This window comes from Pristiophorus japonicus, chromosome 12 (assembly GCF_044704955.1).
Source record: "Pristiophorus japonicus isolate sPriJap1 chromosome 12, sPriJap1.hap1, whole genome shotgun sequence".
Taxonomy (NCBI): Eukaryota; Metazoa; Chordata; class Chondrichthyes; family Pristiophoridae; genus Pristiophorus; species Pristiophorus japonicus.
In genome coordinates this window covers 8332576-8346605 of record NC_091988.1, presented here as the reverse complement: position 1 = coordinate 8346605, position 14030 = coordinate 8332576, and the positions used below count along the sequence as shown (strand labels likewise).

Sequence of the window (14030 nt, the reverse complement as noted above, 5' to 3'; positions counted from 1 at the left end):
ACTAACTCCACAGACCAGTGACTTGACTCATTACAGATTCATTTTTAAAGATAAATTAATCCCCAAAGACCCTGTTGATTTGCATGAACTTTAGCTGTAATTACACGGATTTTTTCCATCCTTCAGAACTAATTATAGAAACAATCTTTCTTACCTCATAACCCCGCACTTTTCCTTTGTTTGTCTCCCAAGGAACAACTTCCCAGAAAACTTGCACTTCTGAAGCTGACAGGCTTCTGGCTGAGACATTGAATGGTGCGATAGTGGGTTCTAGGTTACAAGGAGGAGAAACCCATTAGCATTGTAGGGACAAAGCCGATTCTAACCGTATTAACTATTTAATGACCTTGGGTCTCCAGGTATGATGGCAACAGGTAGGTTTTCTCAGCACATCTTTGAGAACAAGTATCTGTAGTTCAGGTTTAACGGTTTAATACTATATAAGTGAGTTTCATTGTTATTAATGAAACTCAACAAGAAAGAAGCCATTAGTAAAGCTGGAAACCCTGAGGCTGCCAACATCAAGCTCCATCTAAATTATAAATTCATTTCTGAATTTTGCAATCCCACACACACAATCATTTACTGATGACAGGCTAGATTCTCCTCTTCTTTCACAAAAAATGGGGAAAATGCTCATTTTCATAAAAAATATGACCATTAAATGGAACCGCATGAAAGCCAGATTTGGAAAATTGCACTCCCTGAAATTGTAATTTTGATGCTGGGGTTGAAAAATATCACCCGATCATGGTGCAAATGCAATAATAACCTTTCAATGCTTCTCACGCACCTAACCAGCACTTAACTGGCTTAAATGTCAAAAAAGTTGCTGATTGTAACTGTGGAGTCCGCAATTCCTGTGGATAATAACTTGTCATAAATTGAGTCAAAAACAATTTAGTAACCTCTGTAATGGATCACCACAATCAGAAGAAGGCGACCAAATAGGCTAAGGAGGCAATAAATACAGCACATTTGTCACTGAAAAAGTGATCTTGATGTCAATTACTCAAAGGATCTGGTGGAGAGTGAAAAAGAAGTGGCATGTCTTAAAAAGAGCTCAAAGGTAAGGCGTGGATATTATTGTGAAAAGGACATATATGAACATGAAGGAAAATAATAATTGCAAAAAATGTTGTACTTGCAATTAGCAAGTATGTGGCAAGTAAGATGGAAGTGAAACTAACAAATTACATTATGGGGAAGAGCATATTCAGCACTGCAGGAAGAAATCTCCATGGGCCAAATCACCCTGACTCAATCTCCAGTGCACTTAGACGGGTACAGCAATGTGGACCATATGAAGCAAACTAACCCACGAAGTAGGAGCAAGCAGTAGTTTTGTTATGTATGTAAACCTGTAATTACCATGTCTAACCACCAGAGGGCTTATCCCCTGGAGTCCCAAGGGATCCCACAATCCCCTGGGAGCACCTGTGTATAAGGAGGCCTCACAGGCTGGAGAGGCACTCCGAGATCTGCAATAAAGGACTGCGGTCACACTTACTTTGAGCTTGCAGTATCTGGTCTGACTCTTTATCCAAGACATAACAAGTAGTCCTTACTACTCGGGGGATCAAGGGGTATGGCGAGAAAGCAGGAATGGGGTACTGAAGTTGCATGTTCAGCCATGAACTCATTGAATGGCGGTGCAGGCTCGAAGGGCCGAATGGCCTCCTCCTGCACCTGTTTTCTATGTTTCTATGTTTCTATTTACTCAGGAGGGAGCACCTGGAACCCTTTGGGACTGCAGAGGTTGGAGAGGTGTGCAAAAACTATTGGTATATATCATATATCGTCTGATTTCTTTACAATAGATAGTGCATCAACTATGCATTCACAAGACTTGTGCATGTATTATGTAATAGCGCATATAATGACAAATCAAGTACCATAAACATGGTCAAAGTGCTCTCCTGGACCAGTTTTGATCGCCTAATGGAGGTTGGAGAGGAATTTTCTGGATCGAATTTCCCTAATTGGTCTTGGGTTTCTATTTGTTTCCTTTCCCCTCCCAGGGGATTGGGTGGTGGCTGGTGGGTGAAGGTGCTGTCCAATCTTGATGTTTCAGGCCTGTCAGGCAGGTTTGGTGGGCATTACTTCTGCATGTTTGTAAGTACCTTGAGGTAGCTAATTCAAGAGCAGTATTGGTCGAGACCCGAGACCACTGGTCTGCCTAGCAATATGACCAGTTAACAATGCATCAAAGAGAGAATTAAGATAATTTCAAAATTGCAATATTTAAATATTACGCAAAATCAAACCAAGTCAAATTACCATGAAAATAAAGAAAATAGAATTTGAGATGGTATAATAATGTAGGATTCTGCAGCACCAGAATGTTGTGCTATGAAATGGTAGCATGCAAGTCGATTTCCTCGTTCTGCCGAATTGTTAAATATTTCCATGGGGATCTGAGGAGATGCTGAGCAGAGGCCAGCTGCCTTCAAAGAGAGAATAAGAAAAACAAGAATTGGCAGAAGAATATTCATCTGACCACTCTTGTATACCTCTCATTAGCTGGCTGAAGTGCAGCACTGGTGGAGGCTTGGGTGAAGGTGACATATCTGTCCCTGTAAGTGACAAGAGATGTGTAGGCATATTAAAACTAGGGAGAAATATAGCAAGACAAGGGAATTCCATGCCCTCAAAAATTAGAAAGGGCCAGAATTTGCTGTTAAAATAATGGTGAGGCTAATGGCGCTCGCTGTTATTTATGCATAAATGCTGCAGCAACTTCAGGCAAGCAGCAGATGTGCGATTAAATGCCAATATCCAAAAGTTGCTGTCCAAATTGCGCTGCTCCACTGCTAGCTTTGCAAAAATAGCATCTCGCTGTCTGTCTTACCTTGGACATGCTTTGAATGATGTGAAATTGCTGTATTTGCGTGGTAGATACGAACCAAACTCGCCACTGAAAGTTACCCCTTTAATGATGTAATAACTATTAATTACTGCCAATTAACCTCCCTGGCACTAAAAATTAATTATTAAATGTGGAGTACAGGCAACTCTCGATTATCTGCACACGGATGCAATGGGAAGCCGTTGTAACGGCATTTAAAATTCCGTGTGTGTGACGTCACTTTAAAACTCTGATGGTCCTTTCGAATGTTGCCTAGTGAGCCATGCTTTTAAGCGCTCTAACCTGCACCAGCTCCCGCTACTGCTCGCACACAGGTCCACTGTCTCTCATAATTAATTAAAATGCCATGAACAGTTACAGGAAGTAATCAACAAGCCTAATGGTCTTTCGATCTAGAGGACTAAAATTCAAGGATTAGAAGATATGCTACAGCTATTGGTTAGAGCACACCTGCAGTACTGTAAGCATTAACTGTAATGTCAACTCACTCTAACGGAGAAATCGTTTACCCGGCATAGCCCAATCCCCGAGGGACCCAGATAATCGAGAGTTGCTTGTATCAATTTTTGGTGATTTTAAGAATGTCAATTAATTAAAATTTTTCCTTTCTGTCACTTTTTTCTCTCTTGCTTAATCCAATCTTCCTTTCATTATCTTTATTTCACTTTCTGTACCTGATTTGGTATTGAATTCACTCACTCTAATTTACACTTCCTTCACAGTCCTTACTGTGTTTATTGATCAATCCTTCAATCTGATTGGTTAAGGAGATACAAAGTCACTTGCCTTGTTCACTCAGATCCAAGGTACCCTGTTTCCCTCGAGGTGCTGGTATCAGCTCACACATTCAGCAAATTGCCACATAAAGAATTATAACATTTAAACGCACATGAGATGAGCCGATATGTAAAATAAGAGCAAGACAGGGTACGGTAGCTTAGTGATTGTTTACTGGACTAGTAATCCAGAGAACTGGATTAATGAGTTCAAATTCCACCTTGGCAACTGCACAATTTAAATGTAGTTAATTAAATAAATATAGAATAAAAAGTTAGTATCAAGTATGGTGACCATGAAATTATTGGATTGTTGTAAAAATCCATGTGATTCACTAATGTCCTTTAGCAAAATCTGGCCTATTTGTGAATCTAGACCGATGTGGTTGACTCTTAATTGTCCTCTGAAATGGCCTCTATGTCACTCAGTTGTACCAAACCTCTGGAACAAAGTATATTAAGAATAAAATTGGATGGAGCTCTTGGCATCGACCCAGGCATCGGATTCGGACATGACAAAGGCACATTCAGCCTAGTTGACCTTGTAAAGTCCTCCTCACTAGCATCTGGTGACGTGTCAAAATTGGGAGAGCTGTTCTCCACAGACTAATCATGCAACAGCCTGACATAGCCGTACTCAGAGCCTTTCAGTCTGTCCCTGACTCCTCCATCACAAACCCACCAGCAGCACAGTAGTGCACAATCAGGAGGGAGTGGCCCTGGGAGTCCTCAACATTGACTCCGGACCCCATGAAGGCTCAGGGCATCATCTCATGGGCAAGGAAACCGCCTGCTGATTACCACCTACCGTCCTCCCTCAGCTGATGAATCAGTACTCCTCTTGGTGGCAGTTTTGAGAGCCTGGTCTTCGAACACTCTTTTCCTCAGGCGGTTGAAAGCTGTACTGGAGGCGGTGTTAAATCTCGTCATCAATGTCTGCTCTTGTCATGCCCGACACAAGACTCCCAAAGCAAGTGCTCTACTCAGAACTCCTTCACGGCAAAAGAGCCAAAGGTGGGCAGTGGAAATGCTACAAGGACACCCTCAAAACCTCCCTGATTAAGCGCAACATCCCCACCGACACCTGGGAGTCCCTGGCCAAAGACCGCCCTAAGTGGAGGAAGTGCATCCGGGAGGGCGTTGAGCGCCTCGAGTCTCATTGCCGAGAGTGTGCAGAAATCAAGCGCAGGCAGCGGAAAGAGCGTGTGGCAAACCAGTCCCGCCCACCCTTTCCCTCAACGAATATCTGTCCCACCTGTGACAGGGATTGTGACTCTCATATTGGACTGTTCAGCCACCTAGGGACTCATTTTAAGAGTGGAAACAAGTCTTCCTCAATTCCGAGGGACTGCCTATGATGATGAGTACTCCTCTATGTTGAGCACCACTTGGAAATAGCACTAAAGGACACAGAATGTACTCTGGGCAGCGGACTTCAATGTCCATCACCAATAGTGGCTCGGTAGCACCACGACTGTGAGCTGCAAAACTGGGTCGGCAGCCGGTGGTGAGAGAACCAACACGAGGAAAAAAGCTACTTGACCTCGTCCTCACCGATCTATCTGTTGCCGAAGCATCTGTCCATGATAGCGTTGGTAGGAGTGACCACCACACAGTTCTTGTGGAGATAACGTTCTATCTTCACACTGAGGACAACCTTCATCGTGTTATATGGCACCTCTAGCAGCTCAAAACTGGGCATCCATGAGGGGCTGTGGGCTATCAGTAGCAGCAGAATTGTACCACCACAATCTATAACTTCATGACCCGGCATATCCCTTACTCTACCATTACCATCATGCCAGGGTACCAACCCTGGTTCAATGTGAGTGCAAAAGACAAGGCTGAAGCATTTGCAACCAGCTTCATCCAGAAGTACCAAGTGGATGGTCTACCTCGGCATCCTCCTGAGGTCCCCACCATCACAGAAGCCTGTCTTCAGCCAATTTGATTCACTTCAAGCGATATCAAGAAATGGTTGAGCACACTTGATACAGCAAAGAGTATGGGCGCTGACAACATCCTGACTGTCGTGCTGAAGACTTGTGCTCCAGAACCAGCTGCATCTCTAGCCAAGCTGTTCCACTATAGCTACAACACTGGCTTCTACCCAACAATGTGAAAAACTGTCCAGGTATGTCCTGTCCACAATAAGCAGGACAAATCCAATCCGGTCAATTACCGTCCATTCAGTCTACTCTCAATCATCAGCAAAGTGATGGAAGGTGTCCTTGACATGGACAAAAGAGCTGAATTCCAGAGGTGAGGTGAGCATGACTGCCCTTGACATTAAGGCAGCATTTGACCGAGTGTGGCATCAAGGAGCCCGAGTAAAACTGAAGTCAATGGGAATCAGGGGGAAAACTCTCCACTGGCTGGAGTCATACCTAACACTCGTTATTGGAGGTCAATCATCACAGCCCCGGGACATCGCTGCAGGAGTTCCTCAGGGCAGTGCCCCAGGCCCAACCATCCTCAGTTGCTCCATCAATGACTTTCCCTCCATCATAAGGTCAGAAGAGCGGATAAGAACTTAAGAACATAAGAAATAGGAGCAGGAGTAGGCCATACGGCCCCTCGAGCCATTTAATATGATCATGGCTGATCCGATCATGGACTCAGGTCCTCTTCCCTGCCCGCTCCCCATAACCCCTTATCGGTTGAGAAACTGCCTATCTCTGTCTTAAATTTATTCAATGTCCCAGCTTCCACAGCTCTCAGAGGCAGCAAATTCCACAGATTTACAACCCTCAGAGAGAAGAAATTCTTCCTCATCTCAGTTTTAAATAGGCAGCCCCTTATTCTAAGATTATGCCCCCTAGTTCTAGTCTCCTCTGTAAGTGGAAACATCCTCTCTGCATCCACCTTGTCAAGGATGTTCGCTGATGGTTGCTCAGTGTTCAGTTCTATTTGAAGCAGTCCATGCCCACTTGCAGCAAGTCATTCAGTCTTGGGCTGATAAGTGGCAAGTAACATTTGCACTACATAAGTGCCAGGCAGTGACTATCTCCAACAAGCGAGAGACTAACCATCAACCCTTGACATTCAACATCATTACCATCACCAAATCCCCCATCATCAACATCCTGGGGGTCACGATTGACCAGAAACTTAACTGGACCATCCATATAAATACTGTGACATCAAGAGTGGATCAGAGGCTGGGTATTCAACGGTGAGTGTCTCACCTCATGACTTCCCAAAGCCTTTCCACCATCTACAAGGCACAATTCAGGAGTGTGATGGAATATACTCCACTTGCCTGGATGAATCTAGCTCCAACAACACTCAAGAAGCTCAATATCATCAAAAACAATGCAGCCCGCTTGATTGGCACTCCTAGACATTCACTCCCTCCACCACTGGTGCACTGTGGCTGCAGTTTGTACCAACTTCAACTCGCCAAGGCTTCTTTGGCAAAACCTCACAAACCCGTGACCTCTACCACCTAGAGGGACAAGGGCAGCAGGCGCATGGGAACACCACCACCTCCAAATTCCCCTCCAAGTCACACACCATCTGACTTGGAAATATATCGGCCGTTCCTTCATCGTCGCTGGGTCACAATCCTGGAACTCCCTCCCTAACAGCACTGTGGGAGCACCTTCACCACACGGACTGCAGCGGTTCAAGAAGGCGGCTCACCACCACCTTCTCAAGGGAAATTAGGGATGGGCAATAAATGCCGGCCTTGCCAGTGATGCCCACATCCTATGATTAAATATTTTTAAAAAGACACTCTGAATTCTGGCACACACACTCCAGCAGTTAAACTGAGAGTTCCATCACTGAAAATTCTGTTCTCTTAAACTCTCTGCATACTAATGTTCAAGAGACATGAAACAAAGTGTTGTTCAGTTATCAGATGATTATCGACCAATTTTTTTTCTTATTCTCTTTTTGATGGCAGCTGGCTTTCAAATTAATTAAAACAAAAGTTTTAATTAGTTAGACAAATGTATCATTTGTCTGCAGATTTATGCCTCCACCTACATAGAAACATAGAAATTTACAGCACAGAAGGAGGCCATTCCGGCCCATCGTGTCCGCGCCGGCCGACAAAGAGCCGCACGGCCCTCGGTCAGCAGCCCTGAAGGTTACATATAAACCCATAAACAATGACGGAAAGGCAAAGAGCACCCGGCCCAACCAGTCCGCCTCACACAACTGCGACACCCCTTATACTGAAACATTCTGCACTCCACCCCAACCGGAGCCATGTGATCTCCTGGGAGAGGCAAAAACCAGATAAAATCCCAGGCCAATTTAGGGAGAAAAAATCTGGGAAAATTCCTCTCCGACCCATCCAAGCGATCGAAACTAGTCCAGGAGATCACCCTGGCCGTATTCTATTCCCTGCAGTACTTACCATTATATCTGCTCCGTCCAACAAAAGGTCATCCAGTCTAATCCCAATTAACCCTGCAGGTTACTGCACTTTAAGTGCCCATCCAACCATCTCTTAAAAGTGGTGAGGGTTTCTGCATCTACCACTCTTCCAGGCAGCGAGTTCCAGATCCCTACAACCCTCTGTGTAAAGAAGCCCCCCCTCCACCTCAAATCCCCTCTAAACCTTCCAGCAACCACCTTAAAACTATGCCCTCTCGTAATAGACCCCTCCACCAATTGAAATAGGCCCTTAATATCCACTATGTCCAGGCCCCTCAATACTTTGTACACCTCAATGAGGTCTCCTCTCAACCTCCTCTGTTCCAATGAGAACAAACCCAGCCTATCCAATCTGTCCTCATTACTAAGATTCTCCATTCCAGGCAGCATCCTAGTAAATCTCCTCTGCACCCTCTCTAGTGCAATCACGTCAATCCTATAATATGGTGACCAGAATTGCACGCAATACTCCAGCTGTGGCCGAACCAAAGTATTATACAATTTAAGCATAACCTCCCTGCTCTTATATTCTATGCCTCGGCCAATAAAGGCAAGCATTCCATATGCCTTCTTAACCACCTTATCCACCTGACCTGCTACTTTCAGGGAATCTGTGGACCAATGGTGGAGCTTTGGAGGCGTGGCCTATTCAGTTGGAGCTCTGTTGCTGTGAGAGAAGGAACTCCCTGCTGTTGCTCCTGCCTGGAAAGCCTGGAGTGAGCCCTGTGAAACAGCCCAGGAAGAGGAGGAAGGGGCTTTCTACAATTCCAATTCATCCAGAGGGAGAGGAGGAGAGCGGAAAATTCAACAACCTTTAATACTGCTGCAGAGAGTTGGAAAAAAAACAACTATCTAGTGTGGAAGGAGGGAGAAACTTCATCAACCAAAGGTGGGTGTGTTTTGGTGCATTCCCCTAAAGACTTTGTTGTATCGGTGGGGGGAGGAAAGAAAACTTGCTAGAGGGCCGGAACATCGCGGGGGGTGTGTGTGTGTGGAAGTGCGTGTGGGGGTCTTGCTTACAGCTAGGCCCCACACACCACTGAAGCACCCCTCCCCCATTGCCTAGCCTGGGATAGCTGGAGCGACCTGGCTGAAGAACTATTAATCACCTATTTAACATCATTGGGAGTGTGTGCCTGGGTGGCTCCAGCTGTCCAAGGTGAAGACATCTTCTCCCCCCACCCGAAGACCATCTACAAAGACTGTGTTTGTTTTTCCATCATCTGGGGAGTGCACCGCAAGAAAAACACCCACCCATCGCTGTGAGGGGAGACCTGCCCTCGCAGCTTCCCTCTTTCCCACCCCCCCTCTCTCTCTCTCTGTCTGTCTCTCCCCTCTCTCTCTGAGAGCCCCTTTCCTCCTAATTGAAAAAACAATTAAGACAACTGAGCAGAGGGAGCAAGGCCCCTCCCCAATTGTCAACTAGGGGAGAGGTGTGCCTCTTTTAGAGCTCCCTCTGTTCAAACACCAACGAGGCCATTTAAGACTATTAAGGCCTGTGACTTTGGGGTGGGTGTAGCCCTTAAAGGGACCCAGTGATGGCGACCCCATCCATGCCGGTGGCAGGGCCAGCAAAGACATATGCGCAGGCGGCGTCCACATCCACGGCGCCTCCTGCGCCTCCCGCTGCCCTGCCACCATTCAGACTGAGAACAAAAAAACACGGGGTCAAGAGCTACACTCACCCCACAATGAGCATTGAGGAGTGCGTGCGGGCGATGGCTGGGGTAGTCGGCCCCTCGGCCATTGTCGCAGCCTCCAAGATGTCTGGGAAGGCTGTATTCTTCCTGGGGTCGGAGCGGGCGGTGTCCCTGGCCCTTGAAAAGGGGCTCACGGTGGGTGGGACGTTCTTGCCGGTGGACCCTCTCAAGGCCACCGCGCAGAGGGTCATCCTTTCTAACGTCCCGCCCTTTGTTCCCGCTGGGCTCCTCCTCCCTCACCTACACCAACTGGGGGAGGTAAGGTCAGGGATCAACCCCATACCGCTCGGCCTCAGGGAGAACAGCCTGCGCCACGTGTTCTCCTTCCGCCGCCAGCTCTTTGTCCGGCTGGCGCGGGAGGACACGACGGAGGGATCTTTTAATGTGGTGCACGAGGGGACTGCCTACCGCGTCTTCTGGACGTCGGACGGCGTGCGGTGCCATGCCTGCAGGGAGGTGGGGCATGTTCGTAAGAACTGCCCCGCCTCCAAGGCCGCCAAACCACCGAAGGCGACCAAGGCTGGCGCCGCCGCCACCCCTCCCCCTAGTAGCGTCCGCGTGCCGGGTGCTGTGGGTGCGCGGACATCGTCGGAGGCCTTTGTTTTCAGGGCCTCCGGCGGGGGGGAGGGAGAGCGTCCGAGCGGAAAGAAGGCGCGGAGGAAGGCGAAACACCTCGAGGCGGGTCCCCTCAGTGCGCCAGACAGCTTGAACACCGCGCTCAGCCCAACCCTGTCACCGGCGAGCGCGGGGTGCCCTGAGCCCGTGCCCGAGCCCTTGACCAATACCGCAGAGGGGCTTGGGCGCGGGCAAGATAAGAAAAAGGGGGGAGTGGAGCGGGAGGCCTCGGCAGACATGGAGGTCTCCCTGCCTCCGCGCCTCCCCCCCAGGAACAAAAGGAGGCGCCGCTCCAATGAGGCGGAGGGGGAACAACATCCCTCCGCGGAGGAGTCGGTGCCCGCCGCGTGTCCCGCGTCCCCCACCAGCGCCCCCAAACTGTGCCGTAGGCGAGAGGAGTCTGTCCCCGGGGAGGGTCAGACAGTCGAGGCTGCCCAGCCTCTGCCTCCCGGGGATGGCGTGGAAGATCTGCCTGTCATGGGGGGCGTGGGGTCAGCGGAGGAATGCGTAGCCGCCGGGTCGAGCGTCCCGGGGACTGAGGCGGGCGGGGCCGAAAAGGCCGAACCTGAGCCCGCCCAGCTATTAACCAACTTCCCCCAGGAGTCGCTCGGCCCGGAAGAAACAAAATATGCTAACAATTTTAACGATTCTGTACACGCTGGGCCGAGGGGTGGCGGCAGGGAGGGGGAAGAACAACAACTTTCGCCCCCTACTTTGGAGCTGGGGTACTTGGAGGACCTGGAGAATTTCTTTGACCAGGTCTCTCCGCGTTCCCCGGCTCCTGGGGCGGAGGAGGAACCCCTTCCGCTGTCGCTTCCTGACCCAGCACCACTTTTAAAAGAGCCCAGTGGGGACTCCTCTGCCGACGATCCTGGGGGTGGGATCGGGGCAGAGCCAGGGTCGTTTGCCGTACCTCGTGCGGTCGACGGGCCGGCTGCTGGCGGCGACCTCCCGGAGGGGGACGGGGACTCGGTGGGGGACGCGGGAGAAGATCTCGAGTCCATCGCCAGTGAGGCGGTGGATCTCCTCGTGCCCACCGCTGAGACCCTCCTCATTCCTGCAAAGGAACTCCGGGACTTTTTGGTCCAGTGCCAGGGTCGCCGCGACCAAGCCCATCTGGCCCGGGAAAGATGGTCCGAGCCGGGGCTGCTCGTCGCGTCCGTCCACGCCGCCGCTAAAACCATGGCCGCGGGCGGGTCCTTATCAAAGGCGCAAGGCCTTGAGCTGCGCCGGCTCAAAAGGTTCCTCGCTGGGCTGCTGAAGGAGTGGAGGTCAACAAAAGACTCCGCTCCCTCCCCCACAATAGGTTAGGTAGAGGTTGCACTATGCTTTTGCCATGAAGATAACCATAGCCAGCCTCAACATCAACGGCGGCAGAGGGGCACGCCGTAGATTTAACAATTTTTCGCTCCTGCGGGAGGGGAAATATGCGGTGTGCTTCCTGCAAGAAACCCACACCGTTCCGGGAGACGAAGCCACGTGGCTCCTGGAATGGCAAGGAGAGGTCCGCATGAGCCACCTCACTACTACTTCTTGAGGGGTGGCCATCTTGTCGGCCCCGCATTTTCAGCCGGAGATCTTGGGGGTCGAGGAGCCCGTGCCAGGCCGCTTGTTGCACGTAACGGTTCGCCTGGGGGACGTGCCGCTCCATCTCGTGAACGTGTACGCCTCTCAGCCCGGCCCGCAGCAAACGCGCTTCTTCGAAGAAGTGTCCGCTCTTCTTGGCTCCGTCGACGTCGGCGACTGCATTGTCCTCGGGGGGGATTTTAACTGCACCCTCGAGGCGAGGGACCGCTCCGGTGCCCCGCAGAGCATGACGGCGATGGAGAAGTTGAGGGACCTGGTCGGATCCTTCGACTTGGTGGACGTCTGGTGAAATCTCCACCCCGACTCCAGCGCCTTTACTTGGGTGAGGCCTGGAGTAGGATGGTCCAGAGTCGACCGCCTTTATGTGTCTCGGGCGTACGTTTCCTGCGTCCCGGCGGCCTCCATGCAGCCGGTGTCGTGTTCGGACCACCACCTGGTGTGGGCGGAGCTCGCTTCGCTCCGCGCGAGAACGAGGTCCGTGTACTGGCACTTTAACAACCGGCTGCTGGAGGACGTGCGGTTCCAGGACTCGTTCCGTCGATTCTGGTCCGACTGGAAAAGGAAGCAGGGGGGCTTCCCCTCCTTGAGGCTATGGTGGGACGTGGGCAAGGCTCACGTCCGCGTCTTCTGTCAAGAGTACGCGAGGGGGTCGACCAAGAGGCGGGCTGCCAGGGTCGGGCGCCTAGAAAAAGAGGTGCTCGAACTGGAGTCCCGTCTCGGTCAAGTCGTCGAGGACCCGGCCCTGCGGACGGTGTATGAAGCGAAGAAGGCCGCGCTGAAGGACTGACCGTGGAGTTCCACAGGGCGTTCTGGGATGTCCTGGGGGGCGACTACGCGCGGGTCCTGGGGGAAAGTCTGGCGACCGGGGAGATGCCCCTCTCTTGGCGCAGGGCAGTCATCGTCCTGCTGCCTAAGAAGGGCGATCTCCGCCTCCTTAAGAACTGGCGCCAGGTCTCCCTCCTCAGCACGGACTACAAAATCTTCACCAGGGCGATGTCTGCTCGCCTTGGCGCCGTGCTGGACCACATGATCCACCCCGACCAGTCCTACATGGTCCCGGGCCGGACAATCCACGATAACATCCCTCTGGTCCGGGACCTCATCCATCATTCCCAGGAGGCTGGTCTGTCGGTCGCCTTCCTATCCCTCGACCAAGAGAAGGCGTTCGACAGGGTGGATCACGACTATCTGTTCAGAACTCTGCGCACTTTCGGGTTCGGGACGCATTTCGTCGCCCGGATCCGACTTTTGTACACCGCCACATAGTGTCTGATTAAGGTTAACGGGTCCTTGACGGCGCCCCTTCGCTTTGGGAGAGGAGTGCGCCAGGGATGCCCCATGTCTGGCCAGTTATACGCCGTTTGCATGGAGCCTTTCCTGCGCCTCCTGCAGACGATGTTGACGGGACTGGCTCTGCAAGGGCCGGGCGTGGAGGTCGTCCTCTCGGCTTACGCCGATGACGTGCTCCTCGCGGTAGAGGATCCTGCTGACCTGCGGAGGATGCGTGAGTGCCAGGAGATTTACTCGGCCACATCCTCTGCCAGGATCAACTGGGAGAAATGTTCCGGACTCCTGGTGGGTCAGTGGCGGGTGGACTCCCTGCCGGAGGAGCTCAGGCCTTTTGCCTGGAGCACAACCCATCTCCTCTATCTGGGCGTCTACCTTAGCCCCGACGAGGGAGCCTGGCCGGCGAACTGGCAAGAGCTGGAGGCCAAGGTCGCTGCTTGCCTAGGGCGCTGGACAGGACTTCTCCGAGTGCTGTCCTACAGGGGTCGAGTGCTAGTCATAAACCAGCTGGTGGCCGCCATGTTGTGGTACCGGCTGGTAACTTTGACCCCTCCCCCTGCGTTTGTCACCAAGATACAGAAGAAGCTGGTGGACTTCTTCTGGCACAACAGGAAGCACTGTGTCAGCACCCAGCTCGCGACTTTCCGTCTTCAGACCCTGCAGAGATACCTTTACGTCGAGCCCCCTCCTCGGTGGCGTGCTCTGGCGACGTATTTCTTCCGCCAGCAGCACGGCCTCAACTACGACACGCAGCTCTTGTTTGTGAGCTTGGGGGGTGTCAGGACCGCCTTCCAGGAGCTGCCTGTC

General features: G+C 51.0%; 1 protein-coding gene across 3 annotated transcripts in view; it reads right to left on the bottom strand.

Moving 5' to 3' along the window:
- The window catches only part of LOC139277132 (contactin-4-like), a 1961053-nt gene that overhangs the window by 170835 nt on the left and 1776188 nt on the right, over nt 1–14030 (bottom strand). For all 3 annotated transcript variants that reach the window (XM_070895154.1, XM_070895156.1, XM_070895155.1), the window contains one exon: nt 155–270. In XM_070895154.1, coding sequence (XP_070751255.1) covers nt 155–270 — 116 coding nt within the window. The remainder of the gene's footprint in view (nt 1–154; nt 271–14030) is intronic.